Consider the following 26,314-nt stretch of genomic DNA (forward strand, 5'->3'; position numbering starts at 1 on the left):
AGAACCCATGGTATAGCGAGTTGCGCCCACGCCGGCCAACTCTAGGTTCCCGATAAAGGCAGAAAACGAAACTTCAGGGAGCGGACGGCTCCGACATGGCGACGGGCGCGCACGGAAACCGTCGTAGGTGAGGGAGGAGGCCGGCAGGAAAGCGGATTTGGCTTCGGCAACTCCGCCGCTTTGGTGGCAGTGGCTTCGGTGGCTGCCCTCACCCTCTCTCACAACTCCCTCGCAGCTCCCTCACCTTCGCCTGTCTCAGTGCGCGCCCGGCAGCAGCTTAGGCCGCTCCCTGAAGTTTCGTTTTCTGCTGCTATCGGGAAGCGAGCGTTTGCCGGTGTGGGGGGCAGTTCGTTGGGCCAGACTGGGCCTCCGCTGCTGCATGAAGGGTTCTCTCCTAAGCTTTTGCTCTATGGCGGTTGTGGCCAAGCCCAAGATGGTCGCTGAGTTTCTTGTTTGTGGGTGCTGTGGCCTGGCTATTCTCTTGCCGTATAGGCCAACCAATCACAGTGGAGTGCGCGTGCCGCTGGGTTTCTTGTACCACCACCAGATGACGCTCGCATTGGCGGCAGCGGCAGCCATGCGGCTGGAAGAAAAACAACAACCAGAAAGCTTACCTTCACGGTAATGAGGAAGTAAACGCTTCTTGAGGATAGAATGGTTTTGAATTGCACTACGTGCGTACGGGCCTAGCTGCCTCTGAACCCATGAGGCGTTCAAGGCATCCATCGTACTCACTAGTAGTCAGCAACTCCTTTTAACAAAAGGCTCGTGTGTGTGCGCCCGCACTTGCGTGTGTGTGTGTGTGTGAGCGCGTGCGAAGCTCTTGCTGCTGCTCTTGGCCTCCGAAAATATATAAGATTTTTCAGCGCTTTTCTTTGTCAAAGCACGTTTGATTTGCGAGACAAACTGTGTTTTGTGGGGGTATGCTCTGTGTGAGTCTAGGGCTGAAGGCAAGGTCCGGATCTAGCCACACACAGTCATTCCGTAGCACTCCCCACCCATAGCGCGTGTAATCGTAGCTATGTTTGGTTCGGGCGAATGAGGCAACCAGCTGTGTCAACTCGAACAATGCTTATTGCGAGATCGAATCTCGGCCACAGCGGCCGCATTTCGATGGGGGCGAAATGCAAAAACACCCATCTACTTTAGATTTAGGTGCACGTTAAAGAACCCCAGGTGGTCCAAATTTCCGGAGTCCCCCACTACGGCGTGCCTCATAATAAGATCGTGGTTTTGGAACGTAAAATTCCATAATTTTGAACAATGCTTATTGCTGCGAGCAATGCTCAACATTTGCAGAGGGGAAGTCCTCTCTGTACAATGAAACCTCATCACTATGAACCCCCATGCTCTGACTGCTTATAGTTTCAGTGCAAAAATGTTTCAGTACTACGAACTTCAGAATATTGAACATCTGAGAATAACGATCGTTATTCAGTTTCCGTGTCATGTTAACAACGCCTCGGTACTAAAAACGAATATTCCGAAATCTGGGGATTCTTAGATTTCCGTGTATCCTTTACAGACAAGGCACAGAAAGTGGACGCTACAGCGCACGGGTTCAGAAAACTCGAGACGGCGCTGGAGGAAATAAACGCCGGCAGGGGATTCTTTATTTCTTTTTTTTTTTTTATTGTGGAGGTGACGACCAGGGGCGGATCCAGGTTTTTTCTGAGGGGGGGGGGGGTCAGCTTCTGTCAATGATGATGATAGTAGCCTTTCTTATTTACCGAAATTTACCGTTTTTCCTGACAATAAACCCGCGTTTTATACGGCTAAAGCAACACCTGTAGCCCTCCGTGGTGGCTCAGTCAGCTCAGGCGTTAAGCACGAGATCGCGGGATCAAATTCCAGCCGCGGCGGCCACATTTCGATGGAGGCTGTGGGGTCTCACACATGTGCTCTTGGGACAAAGGAACGACAACGCAGTAGTGCAGACAATCAAAAGGGCATTTATTGCACCTTTCATACACTAATACATGCTAGCCGAATTACAACCAATAGAACATTCACACGGGCGCGCGACAAATCAAGGAAGTCTGACTCACCGCGACCCGATAGTGAGCGAATACGTTCGTCCCATGCTATGACACCATCGCCTAGTCGTTCACGTGTACAGTCACGCGAATGGTGGCACGCTCGAACGATCCGTGTTTGTCCATACCGGTGTCCTGCTCTTAGCCTCGCGCGAAGCGGGCCGGCGCACGCGCGAAGCGTACGTGCGTGTTGGCCGCCGATCTCAATCCAAAGAGAGAGCGCCTTCGACCTTTTTCTCCCAAATCACCTCGCCGTTCGGTGGCGTTAGCATCGCGACACTCGCGCCATCTCCCGCAATGCGCCGCAACCACCACGACCGCTGCCAGGCCTAGCCACGTGGAGAAGCCGGACTACAGGAGACATGCGGGGAAAACAACATCAGGGGACGCGTGAGAGTCGCGCATCCCCACAAGGCGAAATGCAAAAACGCCCGTGTTCTTGCGTTGTAGTGCAGGTTAAAGAACCCCAGGTGGTCAAAATTAATCCGCAGCCTTCCACTACGGCGTGCCTCATAATCAGAACTGATTTTGGCACGTAAAACCCCAGAAAGAGGAAGAAGACCTGTAGTGGAAGCCAGGTATCGGTTTCTCCGAGCTTATAGGAAAAGGACGTTACCCAATACAGCCATGTGCTTGGCGGCTGCGCCTGATAATACAGGGTGTTCAAAACTAAGCTTTATGGTTTTCTTAAAGTTAGGCACTGGGAGGCACGCGAAAACCACCTGTGCAAATAAGTTATGTGGCTAGGGGGGCACAAAGTGAGATGATAATTATCGCTGTGAGCAGCCCAATTAACTAAAATTGAACAATTATTTTTTGTTGACTGCAGTAAGTGGGCATTTTTGTATTGAAAACTTAGAGACAGTCGAGTTTCTACACAGTATTAATCGGAAGAATTATTCTAGCGTGTCCGTGCTCCGAGATATCAGACTCCAAATTTCAATTGTCGTACTGCACAGAATAATCGAGAATAAAGACGCGACAATTCTCATGAATTCCCGTGAATGATCATGAAGCTCAGTGACCACTTCTGTGGAGGGATGGCGGTGCCATCTTCTCTCTTGAGTCGTGGTGGTGTGTTGACTAGAGGAACGTTCTTGAATACGGGCGTAATGCTCCGCTCCAACGCAGCAACCACTACGCTGGTTGTTTAGGATATGCGAATCACCGCGGTTGAAGACTCACGACGCCACCTACAAGAATAACGATGTGGCGTAGTAGGCGAGAGCGCGAGCCAGCGTCTTCATGTTTTGTTTCCCACGTGCCGTCATCCTTTTACACAAGGCGCACATGTGCTCCCATTTCTCTAACCACGCGACACCATCCTAGGCCCGCGCGCTGGCGTTGGCCGCTGACGTCACGCTCCCCCACTTCGTAGCCGCGGCTCGAGGCTTCGCCCCATGGAGGAAGGAAAAAAACTCCATGCTTCGCCCCGCTCCGCGAGAACGCCCACTCAGATAAACGGATTCGGCGTGCTTGAGCCTCCTATGCTTAATGTACGACAATAAAACTGCGAAGTTACAATGAAAAACTTGTAGCGTACGAACGGTACTGTGCTCGTACTGGATATTGTCAACGTGTAACTGTGATCACAATGAGTGCTACAGTTAAAAAAAGTTGCCTATGCGTAGTTCTTAGTTTAGCTGTTAGTTGTTATTATTTATATATGAACACTTCAGCAAGAGATCTCTTTTATTAAGCAGGTTGGTCGCGGAACCAATGACAGCCAATGAGGCAACCGTTGACACCCCAAGGGGAAACTAAGTTAATCAGGCGCGAAGGCGCTCAAGCGGACCTCGGCGTGTTTGGCAAAAGGGACGTCCCCTCATTCATTCGACGCCACCGACGGGACGAGTAAGGCACGGCAGGCGCCAGGAGGTCCAAGGTGTTCATGAGAAAAAATAACTACGGCAACTTCACGACACCACACTCCTACGGAATACAGCTAAGCTTGTGAGCGAGCTAGCTTTACTTCTACATGGCTGATACCACTGGTACTCGCGAAAAATACTTTTGAAGAATGCTGGTGGCCATATTTTTTTTTTTGCGACAGGGCCATCTCCTTGTCAGCGAGGGGGCGATGCAGAAATCTGAGGGGGGGGGGTCAGGACATCCGCGGATCCCCCCTGGATCCGCGCCTGGTGACGACGCATCAGGTTTTGCAAGCGCATGCTCTTCCCAGACAAGTGTCTCTTAGCAACAGAGGCGCGTCTCTTTCTTTTGCCTTTCTCTCTGCGCTCATGTCTTCATTCTTTCTTTCGCGCTTCTTTCTGTGGCTGCACACAGACATGTAACCTCTTTGCTCACGGTGATGCCACATGGTCGCACTCTCTGGATGGTGTTGCATATCGTGAGAGTGAGGGAGAACCAGGAGAGGGCGTAGTGCGCCTCTTGTGTCCATGCCAGCTCGCGGACACGACGGCAGGAGTAAGGACAGGAGTAAGGAGTGCTCCCAACATCCTCCTCCCCCCTCGGATGCCAGAGATTCAGACACAGGCTTCATTAGTCCTCTAGGATTGTCCGAAAGTTGGCTTCCACTTCCATTTTCTTTGTGACCTCCAGCTGTAGGGCCACATCTTTGGCAGTGATTGCCGACTCTGCAACCCCAGCCACCTCCTCGCTGCTTTTTCCAGTTGCCACTGCTGGTCCTGCCACCGCCGTATCCTCGGATGTCTCACCCGCCATTGTTTTTGCTGCTGGCTGCAAGTGTAAGCCACGGCTTAGGAAGGCAGCCATTTTGTTCAAGCTGTCAAGTACGTTCTTTATTTCGGCAAATCCTCGGCGCACGCACACACGTGCAGTCTGTATTCCGTCCCGCTGCATCGCACGCGGCTTGCTCCGCCGATTGCTTCACTCACTCAGTTCATTGTTGCATGTTCTCCCCGCCCGCCACACACTGTTACCTACCGTCCCATGCCTGCTACTCTACACAATTGCCTACCGTCTCGTGCCTGCGACTCTACACCACCTGGCATCGGCCGGGTACCCTCACAGATCCCCCCCCTTTTATCTTGTGAAGAGGGCTTCCAAGGCACTAGTAAAGGCTCAGCTGGTCTGCTTTAGCGAGGCTTTTCTGTTTCCCTGTAGCCGGGTCTCTGAGTCTATAGGTATTGCGTCCATTGTGTGCAGTCACTGTAAATGGCTCTGTGCGTCGAGAGACAAACTTGGCTGTGAATCCAATGGCTGCCTTATTTATCGGGTGTGTGTCCCGGAGAACCAAGTCTCCAACTTGGAAGGTAGCTTGAGTGCGCTTTATGTTGTAATACTTTGCCTGGCTTACTTTTGCCAAAGTTTGGTGGTCCTGTGCAAAGGCCCAGGCATCTCGAAAGGCATACATCCAGTTCAGCAGCTAAGACATGAGGTGCAGAAGGGGGCACCTCGGTGCCAGCTGCCTGCTTCTGATGACTCCACGGGGTCTGTAGTTCCCGCCCATAGCACAAGAAGGCAGGCATAAAGCCAGTAACTACACTTTCAGACGTGCGCATTGCAAACGCCACTTCGGGCAGCCTTTTGTCCCAGTCCCTGTGGGAAGTGCAGTAGCTCACCAGGCATTGTTTAACCGTTGCGTTATGGCTTTCCACAGTTTGTACTGCTGGTCTGTATGGGACTGTGTGGCTCTCCTTGATTCCCCAGGGCTGGAGAATGGCTTTCCACAGTTTGCTGATGAATGGTTTGCCATTGTTGCTAGAGATGGAGCTAGGCACACCATGCTGGCAAAAAACTTCAATAATTTTCTTGATCAATTTGGAGGTAGGCGCACGTAATGGGAAAAGCTCCACAAACTTCGTCAACTTGTCCAGCACCACCAGGATGTACTCGTGGCGCCGAGGGGCTGTGGGCAGTGGCCCAATAAGGTCCACGCTTAGCCGCTGCATTGGGTGGGTGGCCCATGAACTGTCCATCAGTCCTTTTGGTTTTTGCCGGTGAGATTTGAAAGCCTGGCACTGCTGGCAGCTTCGGATTAACGGGAGATATCGGAGCGGATACTGAGCCATGTGAACCGGCTCTTCACACGTTTTCAAGTTTTAAAGAGACCTAAGTGCCCACTTAGGGGTGTGCTCATGCTCCATTTTGTGTCGAGCTCACGCCGCCATCTTCTCCCGCGTACGCTTGTCGTCCCATGCGCACGTAGCGCACGTGGCGGGAGCCGGGCGGACACCTTCTCCCATGTACGCTCGTCGTCACATGCGCACATAGCGTGCGCAGAGGGAGCCGGGCAGACACGAGAGAGAGGTACTTTGCCCTCTCCCAGTTCTCGCTTGCCTCTCACGACGCGCGTACCCGCGCGGGAAGTGGGAAGGCGTCCGACGGGTGAGGAGGACATTCGCCCGAACCCTACGTAGCTGTGATGGCACGTGCTATGGGTCGGGGATTGTACCCCACAATTTTCCGTGCCATGTCTTGTAAGTGTTGGGGAAGCCAGGTGACCTTACGTTCGCCGACCATGTACATAAGGATACCATTTGAGATTTCGCTGTCACCAGCTAGGTCCTGTACCCTCTTGGACTCTTTAGCGTCACCAGGTAAGGTAGCAAGCCAGACTTTAAGTATTGCAGCAGCTGCAGCAGCTGTGGATCCTTGCGTTTTTCCAACTGGAACTTTGCAGTGTCGGTGAGTGGGGACACGTCAGTCACGTCAACAGGGGCTCCTAGTTCAAAATGAATGGTTTGTTGTGGCTCCTTGCACTTCAATTGGAAACCAGTCCTCCGCCAAACAAGGCTGAGCTGATTCGGCAGCAGGGATGGGGCACCTGCTTAGTGCATCCGTTCGGATGTTGGCCCGTCCTTTACAATGCCTTATGGTACACTTGAACCCTTGTAATCTCAATACCCATCGTTGCACTCTGCACGATGTCTGCTGAGTTGTAAACATCCAAGCCAATGATGCATGATCACAATGCACCTCAAATAATGTGAATTCTACATATGGTCGGAATCCATCGATAGCCCGCACCACAGCGAGGCATTCCCATTCTTGGACAGTATAGTTCTTTTCAGCAGCGCTGAGGGTCCTGCTATAAATGACACAGGGCTGAATTGACCTTCGACTTTCTGCAACAACACTGCCAGTATGGCAGTGCCACTGGCATCTCTTTAAATCACAAAGGGCCTGTTCAGATCAGGCACTACCACAGCCACCTCTACTGCCAGCGTTAGCCTCAGAGTCTTGAATGCTGTCTGTTGCTCGGCACCCCAAGCCCAATGGGCTCCTTTCTTGAGGAGAGCTGTCAGGGGTCTGGCTTTGTCAGAAAACCAGGGGATAAAATTTCTGTAGTATCCCACAAAGCCCAAAAACGTGTGTGGTGAAAGACGACGACGACGATGGCAGCTACATATGCGACACGACGCGGCAAATAAGAGAGCACGAGGGTTGGTGGCAGAAGAAAAGGAGGAAGAAGACACGAGCGAACGGGCAGCTGCGCCCACGAGGGCCGATCGAACGAGGGCCAAGCAAGCTCCGTGGAAGCAGTCCCGAGAGGGCTACCCGGGTGTACCGCTGGGCAGCCTCGTGACGGGTCGCAAGCCACCAAACCGAGGTCCTGCCCGTGTCCCGTGCCTGGCCGGTTCCGAGATCTGGCGGTTCCTGTGCTCTCGGGAGCCTGGTGCGTTCGCAGTTCCGGCGCCAGAATCCTGAGCCACCAACCAAGCGGCTGTCGCCGCGTCACCGCCACTGCCTACCCAAGCCGCCTCCGACGCATTTGGCGTGTGAACGAAGGTTACGACCACACGTGAGCGACCACTGGGGGGCCGTATATCTCGACGCCCGGACTTTGCGCGTTAGTGGGCTAGTGACTGAATCTTTGTAGTCTGCCGCGTCGTAAGACTTGATATGCTATCAGATAATATGTGTTAGATAATCTTACTTGTGTCTGTGTAAAAGAATAGTGTGAGTTATATGTCTGTCTGTGCAATCCATCCCAATATCGCCTTTGAGTCTTTCCTCATCGCACCGAATGTCAACAAACGTGACGGTCCACGTTATTCCTTTACAATGTGGAGCTCCTTGAGTGTTTTAGGGCATGGGAACTCTGCAACTGCTCGCACCTTGTCTGGGTCAGGTTGACATTTGCCTGGACAGAATACATGTCCAAGGAACTTTAATGCCTGTTCACAGCATGCAACTTTGCTAGGATTGATTGTCAGACCTGCAGAGCCAATTCTTCGCAGTACCTCATCGATATGTTGTAGGTGGTCCTCAAAAGTCTGAATAAATGAGCACATCATCAAGAAATGCCATGCAGTAGTTGTGTTTTATCTCTTCTAACACTTTGTCCATGAGAGACTGAAATGTTGCCAGCCCACCTGCTACCCCAAATGGCATTCGCTTAAATTGAAACACTCCTCTATGGCACAGGAATGCGGTCTTCGGTACATCTTCGGGAGCAACTGACACTTGAAAGAAGCCCTGAGCAAGGTTGAGGCTCGTGAACCACCTAGCGTGGCCGAGCTGAGCCAGTACCCAGTCTGTGCGGGGCATGGGGTATACTGGCACAGTTGTGATTGCATTTAAGGGTCTGTAGTTGACCGCAAGGCGATATCCTCAAGTTTTCTTCTTTACTAATACAGGGGCACTGGCCCAGGAACTGGAGCATTGCTCAATGAGATCTTGGTCCAGCAAATCTTGGATACACCCGTCAAGAATTTCTCTCTTTTGACTGTTAACCGGGCGGAGCGCGCATCTAACTGGTGGGTGGCTGCCTGTGTCTATTTTGTGAACCACCAGGTACGTGCAACCTGGCAGAGTGGTAAATATATGGTTATGGTCTGCAAGGATGTTAAGTTGCTGCTTCTACTCCTCCCGAAGTTTCTCTAGACTACACTTGCCACTCTTAGTGGTAATGTGGCATACATCCTGCACATCTTTAAAAAGTGCCTGTACAGAGCTGGCCACATTCGCATTGCAACGCTACCTTACAGACTGACAGGGTTCGGTGTCCAGCATCTGATGCACATGGCCGCTTCGGTGCCTTTTTAAATTTGACGAGCTCATATGGGTCAGAGTGCAGTGACCATCCACCAAGGCCCATGTGGAGAGAAATACCTGCCAACTCAAGAAAATCCCACCCAAGGACAACATCGTGACACAGCTCTGGCAATAGAAGAAAATGCTGCTTCCTGGACCCACCCTGCCACCGAATACGACAGCGAACCAATTGTGCAGTTTGTGACCAGCCCTGAGCAAGCCTCAGGGCTCGTTATTCTTCCCTGAAGGTGGCTCCCGCACACTTGGCTGCAGCGATGCCACGGCTACCTATTAAGTTCATGCTTGCCCCAGTGTGCATGAGTGCATAAAGGACACTGTTACCAATCAATAGTTTAAGCAGTGGTTCTTTGTTTCCGGCTGTTGTGAGCACTTGCAGGGACGTCTCGTAGCCGTCGGCCGGAGAAGTGGCTACGCTCGTCCATTTCCCGGGCAATCTGCTTGTAGGTGTCCCGGTGAATTCCAGTGAAAACAACGGGGTTGGCTGCGTGGTCTAGCAGCCAACCCCGTTGTATTGACGTGCAATGTGGCCAAAACCGCCACATCGCCGACACGTCATACTGTGGTATGGCGGCTCGAATTGCGGGATACCCTGTGTCGCTTGAAAGCCAAAGTTCTGAGGCGCTCTCCCGAGTTGTTGCGGTGCTGAAGTGTAGTTGCCCCGTGTGTTCGGCGTGCGAGCGAACGGCACAGTTGAAGGGTTCCACTCCTGCGCGAAGCGTCATTGACCGCGGACACTCGGAAGCCGAAACTGCTGCAGGCTGCAGCTGCCACTCTTGTTGCTGGGTTGGGTGGGTTTGGTTGGGCATTGCAGTGGTGTGCGGAGATGAATAGACAAAGGCCAAATCAGTTGCTTCTTGTGCAATATGCGGTGCGGTGGTGGCGCGTAGCGCAGGCGATGCTAAGCGCGTTCATGATAGGGCCGGCCGCCTTCGCCATTTCTTGCAGGTTTACGAAGCTCATTCTGGCTGTTAGGTCTTGGAATGTCGGATGCATTTGTCTCCGCACGCATTCCACCTTTCTCGCATCTGAAACAGGCTCCGTGATACGGTCATAGTATTCGGCAATGACGTGAATGAACTGCTTGAGGTTTTCTGCCGGATAGAGCGGAAGTGCGAGTAATGTATTAGCCAGTCTTCAATTGCGCTTTGTCATCAGGAATTAGAGTACTTAGATAGCTCGATATGGTAACAGATGCCCTGTAACCAGATGTCCTGGTTGTTTTCCTTTGCTTTGCTGTGCGATTGCCTGTGTCGCTTATATTCCTTGGTGTGTGTATCAGTAAACTTAGTTGTGAGTCAGTGCTCATCCTGTGTTCTTTCACCCTATCCGTCGTTTTTTTTTTTTCACTGTTACCATTGTCAGTCACTAGCCCAGCTGTATTGCTCGATTGTGCTGTGCCGGAAGCAAGGCGGAAAGTGGTGTCATTATCTCTCAAGCAGATATTGTTCTCGCGGAAATGACGCAACACCTTGTCACCTAAAAAAGAAGTGCTTGCCCAGTATCCAGCAAGGCAGCAAACTTCTTTTGGGCTATCATTAGTGCGACAAACGTCGCCTGTGAATCCGCAACATCTCCTACGTGAAAAGGAAAAGGCGCAAGAAACCCGATAGCGCTGGTTGTGTAAGAGATCGTTGTACGGGGTCTAAGGTGGGTCACGGGCAGCCTCGCCCATTTCTGGAACCACGCGTTCGCCCTTGGCTTGGCATGCGGCTGCAGTTGCTGGCAATGTGCCCCGGTATGCCGCACTGATAGCAATGCCCACCAAAGCCTCGGTGGCCTGGGCGCCCATCGCTCCAATCTGGCGGGCTGTAGCTTCCTCACTCGGTGGTCGGCGTGTGCCGCTCATCTGATCTTGCATCAGCCTCATGTTCCTGCCATGGTGCGCTACATGCAGTGCGGTGTTAGGTTGTGCTTTTCTTGGCGCGTAGGCGTACGGGTCCAAGGTGCAGTCTGGTAATTCCCAACCACATTGGACCTGGGCCGGTATTTTGTAGCGATGCCTTTCCGATGCTAATGCCTTTTTGTGCTTTTCACGCTTGGTCAGTGGTCTGAGCAACGGCTCATGCTATCAACGGGATGAGCCGGCCGTGTGCGGTGAATGGTAAGACTAGCATAGAATAAAGCATAACGCATCGCTACAAAATACCGGCCCTGCTCGTCGGCGAACGATGCCGATGCATCGACCTTTGAAAAATGTGAACTGGGGCTCAAATTGCAGTGCTGCGTGTGGAGGTTGTGGGGTCTCACACGTGCCCTTGGGACAAAGGAAAGACTACACAATAGTGCAAACAATCACAAGGGCATTTATTGCATCTTTTATACACCATATCCTGCTAGCCGAATTACTACCCATAGAACATTTATATGGGCGCGCGACAAATCGAGGAAGTCCGACTCACTGTGACCGGATAGCGAGTGATTATGTTTGCCCCATGCAAGACATCAACGCCTAGTCGTTCACGTGTATGGTCACGAGAATGGTGGCGTTCGAATTATCCGTGTTCGTTCATTCTGGTGTCGTGCTCCTAAGCCTTCTCGGGATAGTCCCGTGAAGCGGGTCGGTGCACGCGCTGCTCGCCGACCCCATGCCAAAGAGGAAGCGCCATCTCCTTTTTGCAGCCAAGTAACCCTGCTGTTAGGCCACGCAACACTAATGCCATCTCTCAAAATACCCCGCAACCACAATGACCGCCGCCGCCGTAAAGCCATGCGGCGGAGCCAGACTACAGGAGACGCGAGCCATGCGGGGAAAACAATATCAGGGGACGCATGAGAGTCGTGTATCTCCACATCCCCCCAACCTTAAATCACTACATAGTCTGGCAAAACATGTGAACACGGTCTAACATCAATGCGTGCTTCACAAACAAGAGGTAGTACATGCAGCAGTGGCTGTGCCGAGGAAATGTCCATGTGTTGTCCATAACACGCGAGCTGACATTGTCTCTGGGGTACACCGCTAGCATCCGTTGGTCACAGCGCCAGCTCTGCAGATTTGACGGCATGACTCCAGCGCAGGACTCCGGAAACGGCGATGCAGAAGTCGGCACAAGCAAGCGTCACTCGGGCTGGCTTGCCCTGCTGGCGACAGCCGCAGTACTCGTTGGTGACTGCCGGCTATTTTCCCAGCCGACGAGGGTTGTGACCTGAGCACAGGCGGCCGCCGAAGTCACTGCGCTGAACTGGCCACAGGCATCTCCATCGCCTGGGGTGGCTTGATCGTAGTCCGGGGCAGTAGCGCAGACGATGTGCAGGTGACAGGAAACCAGGGGTGACACCGCTCGCGCTGCGTACGCTTAACAAACACTAAAGTAGTGCAAGGGAGAGGAATTCAGCATGCCCACGTGGTATGATGTTCAATTCGGCTAGCAAAATTTCAGGCGGCTATTCAGATGCCAAGATCACATGAACAAAGCTCGCTTTCTTCAGTCGAACAGTAATTTCAATTTGTGCGAGGCGAACTACAATGGGGGAAGCAACGTGCGACACCTCAACGCTATGGTCTACCAGGTTGTGTCCCTCCACGTGCGAGAGGCGACTTCGTAAAGCCTTAGGCCTAATGAGTCGCTACCCCGACAACAATCGGCATCCAAAAACAACACCTAAAATAGGCACAAGAACAGGGCAGCCACAAGGAGACGTTAGCTCTGTGAGGTGGTCCTTCCCCACTTGGTGCACACAGCTTCCGAGTTGATGGCGCCCACCGTCCCACACAGTGTCGGAGCGCCCGGTGCTAGGCTGCAATACCAGACAGCTCGTAGCGGCACCTGTGGCTCGTAGCCACCCGGCTACCAGAGCTGCGACTTCCAAAGTCAGAGAGATACAAGAAGCTATTTACGTAACAAGTTCGTACCACCCACGAGGCTTACATACTCGCTCGCTTCAGGCTTGCCAGTGATTTGCGGGTGCTAGGCCTCGCTCTCCCTAAAGCCCCTCAATGTAAAAAGTAGCGCCAACCACTTCCCTCCTCCTCCGTTACACTGTCCCGCTCAGCGCGGCCAGTGCCATCTCGACAGTGGCGTCGCTCATGTTGACCCTGCCGTAGCAGACGATGGCTAACGTGCTACCAGAGGAAATCTGTGGAAAACTCCGATCGCGCCCTGCAGAGAAGTTTTTGAGGCACGATTTTGCTTCGCCAGTGAGTAACTGGCCTTAATAATGCCGTTTTAGGAGCAGCAATGCGACAATGCGAGATGGCGCATTACGAAGTGTGCAGCAAGCGTTTTCATTCGCTGGATGGTAAACAAAAAAAGCCTTTTGCCCTCACCTTGTCGGTTGTGGCAACTGAAGGCACAGTAGCATGCCATCGCAACGAAGTTCTTGTCCCTAACAGGTTTGATCTGTTTGTGCGTACAGCACTTCCGTCGCACAGGTCCGAGAATGGCGGTCGGAGCGCACTGGAAAGAAAAAAAATATACAGAAGCGCAATGCGTGCTTCCACGTGACACGGATTGGCCAATGGGGGAGCGAAGGAGGCTGGGACGACAGGAGGCGGCGAGGAGGAAACGCCGGGGTGAGCGCGGTGGCGGCAAGATCTGAGAGTGGTGCTACTTTTATGACGAATGCTTTGAAGCAAGAAGGCTTAGCACATTGAAAAGTTCAAATACGCTATAGATACTGCTGCCGTCGGGAAGCCACGCGGCGGAGCCGGACTACAGGAGATGCGATCCATGCGGGGAAAACAGCATCATGGGACGCGTGAGAGTCGCGCATCCCCACAAGGAGGACAGTATATAGCACTTGCGCTGCGAGGATGTCCCCCTGGATGCATTTCGCTGCAGTGGCGAATTCATCTAGGTCTCTGAACCTACATCCCCTGAAGAAGGCCACGGAAGTCGGGTGTGCATGCTGTGCGACGTCCTCGACGAGAGAGTTCGTGCGACGATACAGTTCGTCTGTCGCTCGAACATACTTCAGCAGGGACTTGTCTGGAAGCTGGGTACGCAGCTCCAACTCTCCCCTCAAACGCCACTCATACTTGGCCGAAAGAAATTCCTCGTGAAAGTTCACGCGGGAATTCTTCTACCGTGCATGCTCAGTGTCCGGCCAGTCGGACCCATGCCCAGTCAGCGAAACAGGGACAATGCGCGTGAGAAGTTCAATGTTGGAAAGCCCTGTTGCTTGCGGGTAATACAGCAGACGGTTGAGATACTCATTTGCACTCGTGCAATTGTTGTACCCACTGTGGTCAGGCATGTCTACCTTAATTCGTGGGCACTTGCTCTGCAACGGGGCTTTCATTGTGTTCTGCAAAGCGCCAGCCAAGCTCTGCACTATTTGCAGCGTGTTCTGCAACATTGTCTCACTTGACGGTAGACTATCGCCTGAATGTTCGGACGCATCTGCAGCTTGCATCAAATTGTTTAGTGGCATATGTGCCTCTCTGTCCGCGTTGCGAAGCGGCGGGGTGACCAACGTGGTATGCTCCATCTTAGGCCTAACCCCTGACAACATGGCATTTTCGTAATCCCAACTGTTCAATGTGAAACACTCAAAATCGAACTGCTGGTTTGTCCGGAAGTTGCTGGAATGGTTGATAGTCCTAGCGCTAGGGGGACAACCGCTGGCCAATGATATGACATAGACGAGTCGTGTATTCGCGAATAAAGAATGTTTTTTGAAAAGATTTGAGTTGTGTTGCATGCAGTTATTTCCACGAGTTATGCGCACGGATTTTTTAATGTTTTTCTTTTCTTTCGGGCTAATGCAATTGGGGGTGCGGCTTATACATGAAAAAATATGGTATTTGCCTTTAGTATCTCTTCAATTAATTAAAAGAAGGAATTAGCTGGATTTGAATTATCGGAAATGTGCTGTAATTTAACTGCTCTAGAGCTTCAAGGGCAGCTGCATTGTCTCTCGCAATGTGATTTGTTACTGCTTAAGGTCATGACTGATTTGTTATTGATGGTATTTGTGTCAGGATTTTAGGTTTAGATTGGATTGCATTGGCAATTTTCATTCTTGCAGTGTCACGACATTGTTGATCACATCCCTCATCATTAGCACACCTCCCCTCATCATTAACAAATGGCAAAGGATGTGCTGTGCGCACTTCTGTTAAGTAAATTTATGCGTACAAAATTGGTATTGAAATAATTAAGTATGCCATGCATCTCTATATGTTAAGGGACCATTTCATGTGCAGGCATGTTGTGTCATTTGGAATAAATCAGTGCCAGGTTAACGAGTTTATGCATAGTAGTAGTAGTTCACATCTTTTTTTTTTTTTTTTTTACATGACACTGTGCCATCCTGTTCTGCCCTACAATCGTTTCAGGCACCTCAGAGGAACTGACAGAATGCTCTTTTAACCTCTTCCATGCAATAGATGACCCTGCCCACTGACTGTAAGATTACGTCCACTGGAAAATATGAAGAAGTATCCATACCACTAAGCAAGCCCCCGCCTCCAAACGTTGGAAGCAACCTGGTTGAAATAGCCAACTTGGATGAGGTATGCTTGTCATGGAAGCCTTGATATGGAGCTTCTAAGTAGGGGTGTGGAAATATTTCAAACTTTAAAATAATGAATCGAATAGTGTCCTATTCGATTTGGTCTTTGAATTGAATAGTCACTATTAAAAATGCGAATATATTTTGAATACTTTTCATATATTTCAAGATGTCAGCTGTGCACCCCCTCAGGCATAGTGTAGACATAAAACATGAGAACTTGCGTAGTGGAGCAGGCTGTGTCGCTTAGGTAGCCATACTTTACAGGCTGTACGGCGATCATTCGCACTCGCTGAAGAGTCCTAGTGTTTGCGAAGGAACTACTTGTTTGCTCCTTATGCTCCATTTGAGCTTTTGAGCAACAAAGCTTCACATGTGCTATGTAATGACAGAAACTTGCTAACTTTAAGAATACTGAAATGTGAACTTTGTTTGATATTAATTGTGATAACAGGCATTCGTTATTTAAAAACTATTCCTAAGTATTCAATATTCGGTTTGATTCGATTCGCTTTTGCCACCATTTGATATGTGTTCAATTCGGTTTCAAAAATCACTATTTGCACACACCTACTTTTAAAAATTTCTTGAGCATGATTTCATATGCTACATATAAAAATTGCAGACTTCCTTAAAGGGGCCCTGAAACACTTTTTGAACATATTCAGAAAATGTTGCCGGTCTGTAAAAGGTGCTCCTGTGAACATGTGAGTCAAATATTATTGCACTGCATGCCGCAGGAAATTTACAATCTTGGTTCAAAGGCAGTGTGAAATTGTTGGCACTCGTCATGCAGTGTCATCGCAAGCAGCCCTGCCCAACAACAGTTATTGGCTAATTTAGTGATCGTGAAAACATTCTCATTAATGCTATTATTGCTAATTTTAAGATAAATAAATGAAAGATATGTCTTCGATTGCAAAAAGACAAAAAAAAAAAGATTTTCTTTGCACTGCCTGTCTACACACGATAGTTGTATGTAGCTGAATCTGCTGTGCGTGGCATCCCAAAATAAAGGTAGTGTGCTGCATAGGTCGGCGCACTCACTCATGGGTGCACTCACTCACACTCACTCGCACTCATTTCAAAGGCGCGAGTGCGAGTGAGTGCCAGTGAGTGTGAGTGCAGGTGAGTGCGAGTGCGACTGAGATCCTGTGAGTGTGAGTGCAAGTGAGTGCGAGTACGAGTGAGTGCCTGTGAGTGTGAGTGGAGGTGAGTGCGAGTGAGTGCCTGTGAGTGTGAGTGGAGGTGAGTGCGAGTGCGAGTGAGTGCCAGTGAGTGTGAGTGGAGGTGAGTGCGAGTGCGAGTGAGTGCCAGTGAGTGCGAGTGGAAGTGAGTGCGAGTGAGTGCCAGTGAGTGCAAGTGGAAGTGAGTGCGAGTTGTGGGTTCTTGGTGTCTCACAGGAGACCAACCACCGCGGGTTCGAGCTTAGCGAGCCACAGGGCCGCGTCAGCCGTCGCCTCCAGCACCGCTCGCGCGCGAGCTCAGAGGCCGCAAGGGGCTACCGAGCGACGCACGCAAAAACACAGTAAAGCCCTGAGTTGACGGAAACCGTTTACTGAAACCGTCGGCACCAGGACTGCACAAACGCCCGCACGGAGGGGAGCCAAAGGGGTCCTGCACCAGGGCGAAAATACAATAACAGGCGCCTATAGCACGTCGCGGCGAGAGCACAGGCTCAAGCTGGGACACGCCGCTAGGAAAAGTCCCGGCGGCTATGCTATTTGCTCTGGCGATAACCAATGGGTCAACTCGCGAGAGCACGGGCAATATCCTTCGGCTTAGGCTTTCGGCAAGTGCGACTCGGCGGGGTACGACCTCGCGCGAGCACTAATGGCACCGCTCGTCGGCTTAGCGTCGGGGAAGGATCAGCACAAAGTACGCGCTCCCCGCACGGGCAAAGGCACCGTGCGCGAGCTCCAGTCCTAGTCACAAAGGTGTCGGCGGACGAGAGGAAAGCATGAACGTACCGTGCGCTGGTCCCGGAGAGAAGTCCACGCTTCACCGCTAGCAGCCGACAACCGGCCGCGTAGTGACGTCAGCGCCCCGCCCTCACCACTAACCGCCGCGTGCGCAGCGCCACCGCGGGAACCGGTTAGGCGGCGCGGGCGGGGTAGGAGGCCAGCGGGGAACGATGGCGAGGGATGGCAGAGCAGTGAAGCCCGCGCAATCATGCCGGCGCAACCCTCAATCCCCACAGAGTGCGCGTGAGTGGGAGTGCGAGTGAGAGTGAGTGTGAGTGGAAGTGAGTGCGAGTGAGAGTGAGTGCCAGTGAGTGTGAGTGCGAGTGAGTGCCGGTGAGTGTGAGTGGAGGTGAGTGTGAGTGAGTGGAGGTGAGTGTGAGTGAGTGGAGGTGAGTGTGAGTGAGTGGAGGTCAGTGCCAGTGAGTGTGAGTGGAGGTGAGTGCCAGTGAGTGTGAGTGGAGGTGAGAGCCAATGAGTGTGAGTGGAAGTGAGTGTGAACGGGATGAGTGCCTGTGAGTGTGAGTGGAGATGAGTTTGAACGTGACTGAGTGCTGTGTGAGTGGAGCTTAGTGTGAACGTGACTGAGTGCTGTGAGTGTGAACGGGGTGAGTGCTACTGGGTGCGGAGAGGTGAGTGTGAACGTGGTGAGTGCTTGAACGATAAGCAGAGGTGATATTGGTTCACCTTGCTTGCGGAAAAATGGAGGCACGTTGTGTGCACAAGATCACTCGCGGTGATGACTTATCGCACTAGCAGATTGTGCACGCCAAGATAGAAGCCACTCACTAAGGTCGTAATAATCCAAGGATCAGGCATAAGAGAGACAATGTATAATGAGATGAGCGGATGTATTATATTGCGATAGCGATTATATGGACACTCCAAGCGAACTTCTGCCGTGGTCGTGGACGTCGTTGTGAGGTTCTGTATAAAGTCCAAACACGGTAAAATCGTCGCAGCGTGCCGGCGGTACGCTGTGTATGCGAGTGCAAGCTTGCGAAGGTCAACCGACACTTGCTGCTCAATCTCGCGCGCGGGAGGGAAAAGGCGGGGCGGAATCGCGCTGCTTCTGTCGCGCATCAGGCATTGGGGGGGGGTTGTCTTGCTCCGGCGGTCATCGAGCGAGATGCATTCATGTTTAGCTGTTCGCGCGTGACACCGTGCTTGTCTATTTAGTTAAAAGGCGAATGTTTACAAGTTTATACGGGCCATTAAACTACTATCCTTGCTTCGTATAGCTCTCTACTAATTTGCTATCGCAATCGAAGTGTCGCTTTTCTGGCAAAACTGCGACATTTTCTTTAATACACCAGGGAATATGTATGGGCTGGAGCGCTGATGGCAGACATATCCAAATCATGACCGGCAAATTTTGCCATGACTTCCACTGAGTGAAGACGTTTAATACCGTGTGATTTGCTACAGCTTCGCTGGTCATCCGCCTTCAGAGGGTGGAATGGCTCCTCATTTTCTTCCTGCTTCCCTCTTAAACGTAAACGTACAGGCTCCTTATATAAACAGGCAGAGCGGAAGAGGGACTAGCCAAGTTAGCACAGAGTAACAGACACGCACGCTCGCATACATGGAGAAAAAGCGAAGATGCAATGATAGATACCGCTTTGTTCTCCCTTTTGTGTTTGCTTCGGCGTTAAGTGGTTGACTAAGCATACGGACAGTCAATCGCTCCCTCTATTTCCCGCTCGCCTGGCTCAATCCGACCGAAGGGGAGCTTAGCGAGCATGGGCGGCAAGCATGCACCCGTTTAATGTCAATGACAGAGAGATGGACAGAGAGAGTTTGGGGCTGACGTCAATGTTTAGGTCACCATGAATAAATTGAAATGAAAACTTTAGTCGTGCTAGTTTTGCTCTACTTTGCAGTGTTAATAAACCAGCTCTCTTTAATAATTTAGTCAGTCAATCCGTTATTTTGTATTTAATAAAACATAACCTTATTGCCTTCCTCTGCACCCCTTCCATTCTTGCAATGAGTTATTTTGTGTACGAAAACCAAACAATATTCGCTTGCTCCAGCACCACGGGCATAGCCAGAAATTTTTTACGGGCGGGGGGGTTCACCGGCCCGACCGGGGGGGGGGTAAGCTTCCGCTTTCCTCTACGTCACGTGATCGATAATAAATATTCGTAGTTAGTTTAAGCAGCCTCTATACATGTATATCAAAGACATGGGACCACCCCCCCTCCCCCCCTCGCGTGTGCGTGTGCTTGTGAAGAAATTAAGTAAAAAGTAAAGTAAGCTCAGTAAAGACAGTAAGTATTACAGGTACTGTGGGCGTTTGGAGCAACGGTCTCTCATCGCGCCACTGAATGGGCCAGTCTTCGAAAACGCATCATTGAGACGACCCGTGCAATCGGAGAAGACATCATTAATTGTTAATTTTCGTTAAGCGTAGATGGCGTCGTCCTCATCGGGGCGAAGTGTGTTTCACAAGTCAAGGACGGCTATACGCGTGAAAATGCACGTGTGACCAGGCTATACCTACTCCCATAGCAATAGCTTGTTCGCTGCGTCTTTGCGCTAGAAAACTTAAATGCGTGCAAAAACGCGCAATGCTTTTTTTTTTTTTTTTCAAAGCTTTCGTTGCCCTGCTCCCTCATACGAGAGGGTTGCATTTCCTGCGGCAATTGTATGGGCCGCTGTGTCTTCCGCTGTGTGCGAGCGTGCAGCCGTCATTTACGTTTATGTCAACAGATTCAGAATTGTACAGAATATTTCACCGCACAGCATAGATATGGCATGTGTACGCATTTTAAGTAGTGCGTGCAACTCATTTCTGCTTCACTTACGCCGGTGCAAACAGGAAGCGGCCTTGTACCTCACAGAATCTCGACTGATTGGTGTACTAGTGATGCAGGAAGGAACTCCGGTCTTGTTCAGTGCATAGTGCACATAATCAATTTCTCAGGACGCGTGAATTCCGACGAGAACTGTCAGCGCCTGCAACAAGAGTTTACTTACGCTCTACTGCGCACAGCAGTAATTCATGCTTGTTTGCTGTCTGTTTCGTGCATTCTGTTGCGAGTCGGTGGAATTTCACTGCTGTCATCAACCCCTTCGTGTGTACACTGCTGGTTTGGGATTCCACAACAAAACAGCAACTAGTACCAGCCTTCTGTAATTGCTGGTTTGGGATTCAACAACACAACAGTAATTACCAGCCTTACGTAGGGGCGCAATCGCAAACAAGAGACGTTTCTCGTGCAGACTAAGATCCTGCGCGAGCGCGGCCTAAACGGCACCTGAAGGGAAGCGGCGGAAATGTATACCGGAGATTTCGACCACCTGGGGTCTTAACGTGCACCTAAATCTAAGTAAACGGGCCTCGAGCGTTTTCGCCATCATCTAAAATGCGGCTGCCGCATTCGTTTCTTCATTTGTTGCGCATTTGTTGCTTCAGAATGCGGCCGCCACATTCTCGCCAAAAACTGCACAGAGTGTCAAAGCCTTGACAAACACCGTGAGTTTTTTCCATATGCAGACATGATTCGCTGTAAATTACCAACCCAAACGGAAGCGCCCAGGAATGAAATTGTGGTAGTAGCACCGGTTTCATGAATTATGTCAGCGCGAAGCGACGAGAACAAAAGGTGGGTAAGTGGGGGGGGGGGGGCGAAAAAAATTTCCCGGGGTGGGGGGTGCCCCCCCCTGGCTACGCCCCTGTCAAGCACTGTTCGAACAAGCATTTTGTAGGCCAGCAAATTTTATCTGGGGGCACAAGACGAAGGTGTCTTCTCAGAAAGAAGAGTTGGTTTAGTGCTCAGCATGTGCATTGATTTCCACTTGAGGTTATTTTGTTAACATGGCTTTCCCAGCAGAGAATGTATGTTAATGTGACACCTAAATATTTACGCTGAAATGCACAAGTGAGAGGTGTGTCATTAATAATGTAAGTAAACTCAGATATTCGTTTCTTTCTTACTGTTAGCGTTACAGATTTTTCGGCATTTAGAGTCATCTGCCACTCCTGATACCAAGAGAAGGTAGAATTTTATATATGGTGATTATCACTGTGTATAATTTCGCGGTACGAAATACAATAGTCAGCGAATAGACGGATGTTACCATGTAATCGGAAAGGCAAATCTTTTATGTATATTAAAAATAAACCTGTGTCCAAAACGCTGCCTTGGCGCACTCCCGATGCAACAGGAGCTAAATTGGAAGCTTCGTTATGAATATACACGAATTGTGAGCGGTATAGATCAGCACAGTGACTCATGAGTGCACTCATTCACACTCGCACTCATTTCAAAGGGGTGAGTGCGAGTGAGTGCCAGTGAGTGAGAGTGTGAGTGGAGGTGAGTGCCAGTGAATGAGAGTGTGAGTGGAGGTCAGTGCGAGTGCGAGCGAGTGCCAGTGAGTGTGAGTGCAAGTGAGTGCCAGTGAATGTGAGTGTAAATGAATGCGAGTGCGAGCGAGTACCAGTGAATGTGAGTGCAGGTGAGTACGAGTGAGTGCCAGTGAGTGTGAGTGCAGGTGAGTGCGAGTGAGATCCAGTGATTGTGAGTGCAGGTGAGTGCGAGTGCGAGTGAGTGCCAGTGAGTGTGAGTGCAGGTGAGTGTGATTGCGAGTGAGTGCCAGTGAGTGTGAGTGCAGGTGAGTGCGAGTGCGAGTGAGTACCAGTGAGTGTGAGTGCAGGTGAGTGCGAGTGAGTGCCTGTGAGTGTGAGTGGAGATGAGTGCGAGTGAGTGTCTGTGAGCGTGAGTGGAGGTGAGTGCGAGTGCGAGTGAGCGCCAGTGAATGTGAGTGGAAGTGAGTGCGAGTGCGAGTGAGTGCTGTGAGTGTGAGTGGAGGTGAGTGTGAACGCGAGTGAGTGCGGGGCCTGGAAAAAATTAAGGTGAGTGAGTGTGAGTGAGTGTTCTCCCACACTGCCGACCTATGGTGTGCTGCATAGCGTAGTCTACTGTGGCCGCCACTGGGTGCCACGACAAGCCTTCTCACTGCCAAGACACTCAACTTTTGGGCGGGGCTTCGCCCCCTTGGTTTCTGCTCAGTGTACCAGCGCAATAACTATGTCTAACTCCGCTTATTTTTGAGGCATTACAAAAATTTTCACAGCAGGAGATTTGTGAGGTGACATCTTTAATGGGGAGGTTGTTTATGAATATTGGGAAAACTGTTTCAAGGCCCCTTTGAGGGATCAGATCCGCGAAAAAAGTGAATTTTGGGAAACCACTCATTTCGGCTTCTACGGTGCCTAAGCAACAGTGTACGAAAACTATTTACAGTATAGACCACTTGTAACGTAACCGCTTATAGTGCAGGACCGGATATAGTACGGTCTTTTCAGACTCCCGTTAATTTTCCCATAGCACTCCATGTATACGCGTACTGCTTACAGTGCAGTCGCGTGAGACGAAATACCGGTTATAATGTGGCTTCCGTGGGAAAATCTCGCCGACAAGGGTGGTAGCGAGCACGCTTCTCAACGAGGTGCGCCCACCGATGGGAGAGGAGATCAATGAGGGCTATGCGGAGGAGGAGCATGAGACGTGGAGCATGAGTCCAAGGGCGATAAAATCGTCGCCGCGCCGTATGTGCGAGCGAAAGCGCGCGGGGGATGCGCGCCTTCACGGAGAGCGAACGTACAGTGGGGAGCAAGCGCGATTTCCATCGCGCGAAAAGCCGTGTGGGTATGGGAGGGAGGGAGGGCGACACTGTGCTGTGGCTCTAAATGCGTATCTTGCAACTGGGCGCAAAGGGAACTGGCGACGCAATCTCCCATGCGAAAGGAGCAAAGCGGGAAAGTGGCATGGGAGGGAGAGAGGGGGGGGGGGGAGGCGGCTTTTACTCTGCCAACAAATGCTTTCGCGCCTGTGCCGGCTGTCAGTGTTGTCGCGCGCACCGTATCTTGAAAGCGGTCTCCACACGGCTCTGACCTTTGTATGAGCTGTGCTTATGCTGCTCAGTTGCCGTTAAAGCAATAGACTGCACAAACCTTCGCTCGCTGCGCTGCAGCAGCCGCGTTTCCCCAAGCCCGCGTTTTGACAGTGGTTGTCTGCGGTCATCAAGTATGATCTATTCATGTTTGGTTGTGTGCGCTGACACCGCGCCTGTTAATTCATTTAGTAAGTGAATGTGCCAAGTTTATGCAGCCGATAAAACTACTATCCCTACTACTACTACTACTACTACTACTACTATCCCTACTCCTACTACTATCCCTACTCCTAATTTGCTATTGCCTTTCGGGCAAAACAGACATTTTAAAAAAATTATTACTTTGTCTGCTTCATGCGAAGATCATGGGTACTTGGACATTAACCTTTCAACGTTCGTAAATTTAAACGGATGCAAAACTCCCAGTTGCAAGCTTAGATTCTCGGATACGCGCGGGTGCTTGGTCTACATGTTTTGCATACGCGCAGGGCTTGAAAATCGTTGTTTTGGTTATAGTGTGGTACCACTTATAGTGCAGATATTCACGACTCCGGCAACTTATGTTATAAGCAGTCTACACTGTAGCTAGAAACATCCAAAGTGCCTGAAAATTCATTTTGTCAGTCTGGATGGTGAGAAAGGAGCTCAGTTTCGTGTACAGTGAAGCCTTGGTAATCTGACCCTAGTTAATTCAGAAAATAAGATGATTTGGCCTTGTCTTCTGGTCGCGTGAGGCAAATACATTACAGTAAAACCTTGTTAATTTGGCCCCCGTTAATTTGGAAATTTGGATGATTCGGCGTCCCCGCTCCCTCCCTTCAAAAATGATCGCGTCGATAGTGACCGCGGTTTTCATCCGCAGCGGTTGCGGCAAACAGTTGTTTCATTTTGAATTGGTGCAAAGCTGTCGAGATTGAAGAGCACTGGCTACATTGTGATGGACGGATGATCTGTTGGCAACGAGCTCAATGGGGAAAAAATAATTGGGATGTGCACACGATACTGAAAAGCCGCACTGCTTTTGTGTAAAATAGAAATAAGATTTGCTCATTCACTCAGCAAATAAAAGCGTGTTGATGTAAGCATTTGTTTATTGTTTTTGTGGTATCCTCGATAATTCGACATTCCTATAATTCTGACATTCTTTTTTACTCCCTTGAGATCTGAATTAGCAAGGTTTTACTGTACAAAAATTGCATAAAAATCTTGTTAATTCGGATGTATGCAAAAGTGACAAAAGTGGTGTTATCATCTGCAAAGGAGCAAAAGTGGCGTTAGCATCCAGCTGAAGTAAGGCAGCAGATTTCGGATCACCATCGCCATCAGTGGAATTCGTACGGGAACGGCAGGAGCGCAGGAACACTTCGTGCCTGTTATAGCCGTTCTTCTTGCATTTGGCACTGCGGATGACACCATGCTGTCCATGTGCCTTTAGATTGATCATGATCGCGTCGATAGTTACCGTGATTTCATTTGCAGCGGTTGTGGCAAACTATAATTTCATTATGACTCCATACCTGCCAACCTAGCAACATGAAAATTTGGGAGACCGCCGCGTGAGGCCCCCCCCCTCGCGCGGCTGGTGTCCCGAATCTATCTAGCTAGCTAGTAAGTTAGCTAGATAGCTAGCTGCAGTCAAACCTCGTTAATACATACCCACTTAATGTGTAATTGCAGTTTAAACGTAGTCGCGAAGATTCCCCTTCCCAGCCCCCATTGAACCCCATGTATTGGCTGACCGCTTAAGCCGTAGTCGCTCATTGCCCACCAAACGGTTAGGGCGTACTATTTTTCTTCCTTCTTCTACATGCACAGGTACCACATTGACAAAATCTCGTGTGCAGACGTTCGATTCTCGAGTTGTGACGCTCGGACGACAGTCGCCAGCGATAGTGAACTTGAAACATGGCCACCATGACGTATTTCCTGCTCTTACAGCTGTTGCTGATTGCCGCGCACAAAAGCATGGTCTTCGAGATTAGCTCCCGGTAACGCGAAGACGCTGCTGGTAGGGGGTGTGAATTCGCTCTCACCATCGAATTCAATTCAGGTAGTAACTGTACAGAAGCACATTTTATTGTGAAGCGCATTTCTGCCGTCACCGTTGGACGTCGCTTTGAAGTTCTGTTGAAAGTCCAAACATGGCAACATCGTTGCCGCGCACCGTATGCAGTATGTGCGAGTGAAAGCTTTCGAGGGTCAGCCGACTCAATCTCGCGCGCGAGGTACAGTGGAGAAGGCAAGAAAGGGACGGTTTACTTCGGCGGCGGCTGCGCGGGCACTGTATCTTGAAAGCGATCTGCGACGTGTAAAAAGTGCGCCCGCGCCCAGGCCTCATCTTCAAGGCGATCTGCAGACAAATTGCAACTAGTGCCGGTAGCTTCATATGCGCTGTGCTTTAGACGTCTAGTTCGCGTTGAGGTGAAAGATGGCACGCTCGCTGCTCCTGCCGTGCCTCCTCACTCCAGCGTTTTGACAGCGAATTTATGCGGTCTTCGAGCAAGATGTGTTCATGTTTACCCTTGCACGCGTTACACCGTGCTTGGTAATTTAGTAAGTGGGGCCTCTTGGACAAACGTCTCACGGCCTTATCGAGTTCGAAGATGCCGTCAGTGATGGCCTTGCGGCGACGACGGCAAGTGGAGATCACCAATTTTTTGCTGCCTACCTGCAAATACAGCCTGTCTGAGTGCGTGTGTTTGAGAGCATCGTGACGTAGTTCTTTCAGGCCAGTAAGTAGCCGCTAAACTGACATTGGCGGTTAATTTTTACCTTGTTTAGTGCATACCTAGGCGTCGTTCTCAGCCGACTACGTATTAATGAGGTTTGACTAACTAGCTAGCTAACTAACTAATTATTGTCAGTATGTTTGTATCTATCTAGATAGCTAGCTAACTAACTAATGTCCTTATGTTTCTATCTAACTGTTTTCCCGCCTACGTGGGTCACTGGGTAGCCAGTGATTGAATGGGT

At 50.6% G+C, this 26,314-nt stretch overlaps 1 protein-coding gene across 5 annotated transcripts in view; it reads left to right on the forward strand.

Annotated features, from left to right (window-relative positions):
* Positions 1-26,314, forward strand: part of LOC119460525 (activating signal cointegrator 1 complex subunit 3) — a 418,279-nt gene that overhangs the window by 101,469 nt on the left and 290,496 nt on the right. For all 5 annotated transcript variants that reach the window (XM_049655120.1, XM_049655118.1, XM_049655119.1 and 2 more), the window contains one exon: positions 15,352-15,477. In XM_049655120.1, the coding sequence (XP_049511077.1) occupies positions 15,352-15,477 (126 nt within the window). The remainder of the gene's footprint in view (positions 1-15,351; positions 15,478-26,314) is intronic.

Source organism: Dermacentor silvarum, chromosome 8 (assembly GCF_013339745.2).
Source record: "Dermacentor silvarum isolate Dsil-2018 chromosome 8, BIME_Dsil_1.4, whole genome shotgun sequence".
NCBI lineage: Eukaryota > Metazoa > Arthropoda > Arachnida > Ixodida > Ixodidae > Dermacentor > Dermacentor silvarum.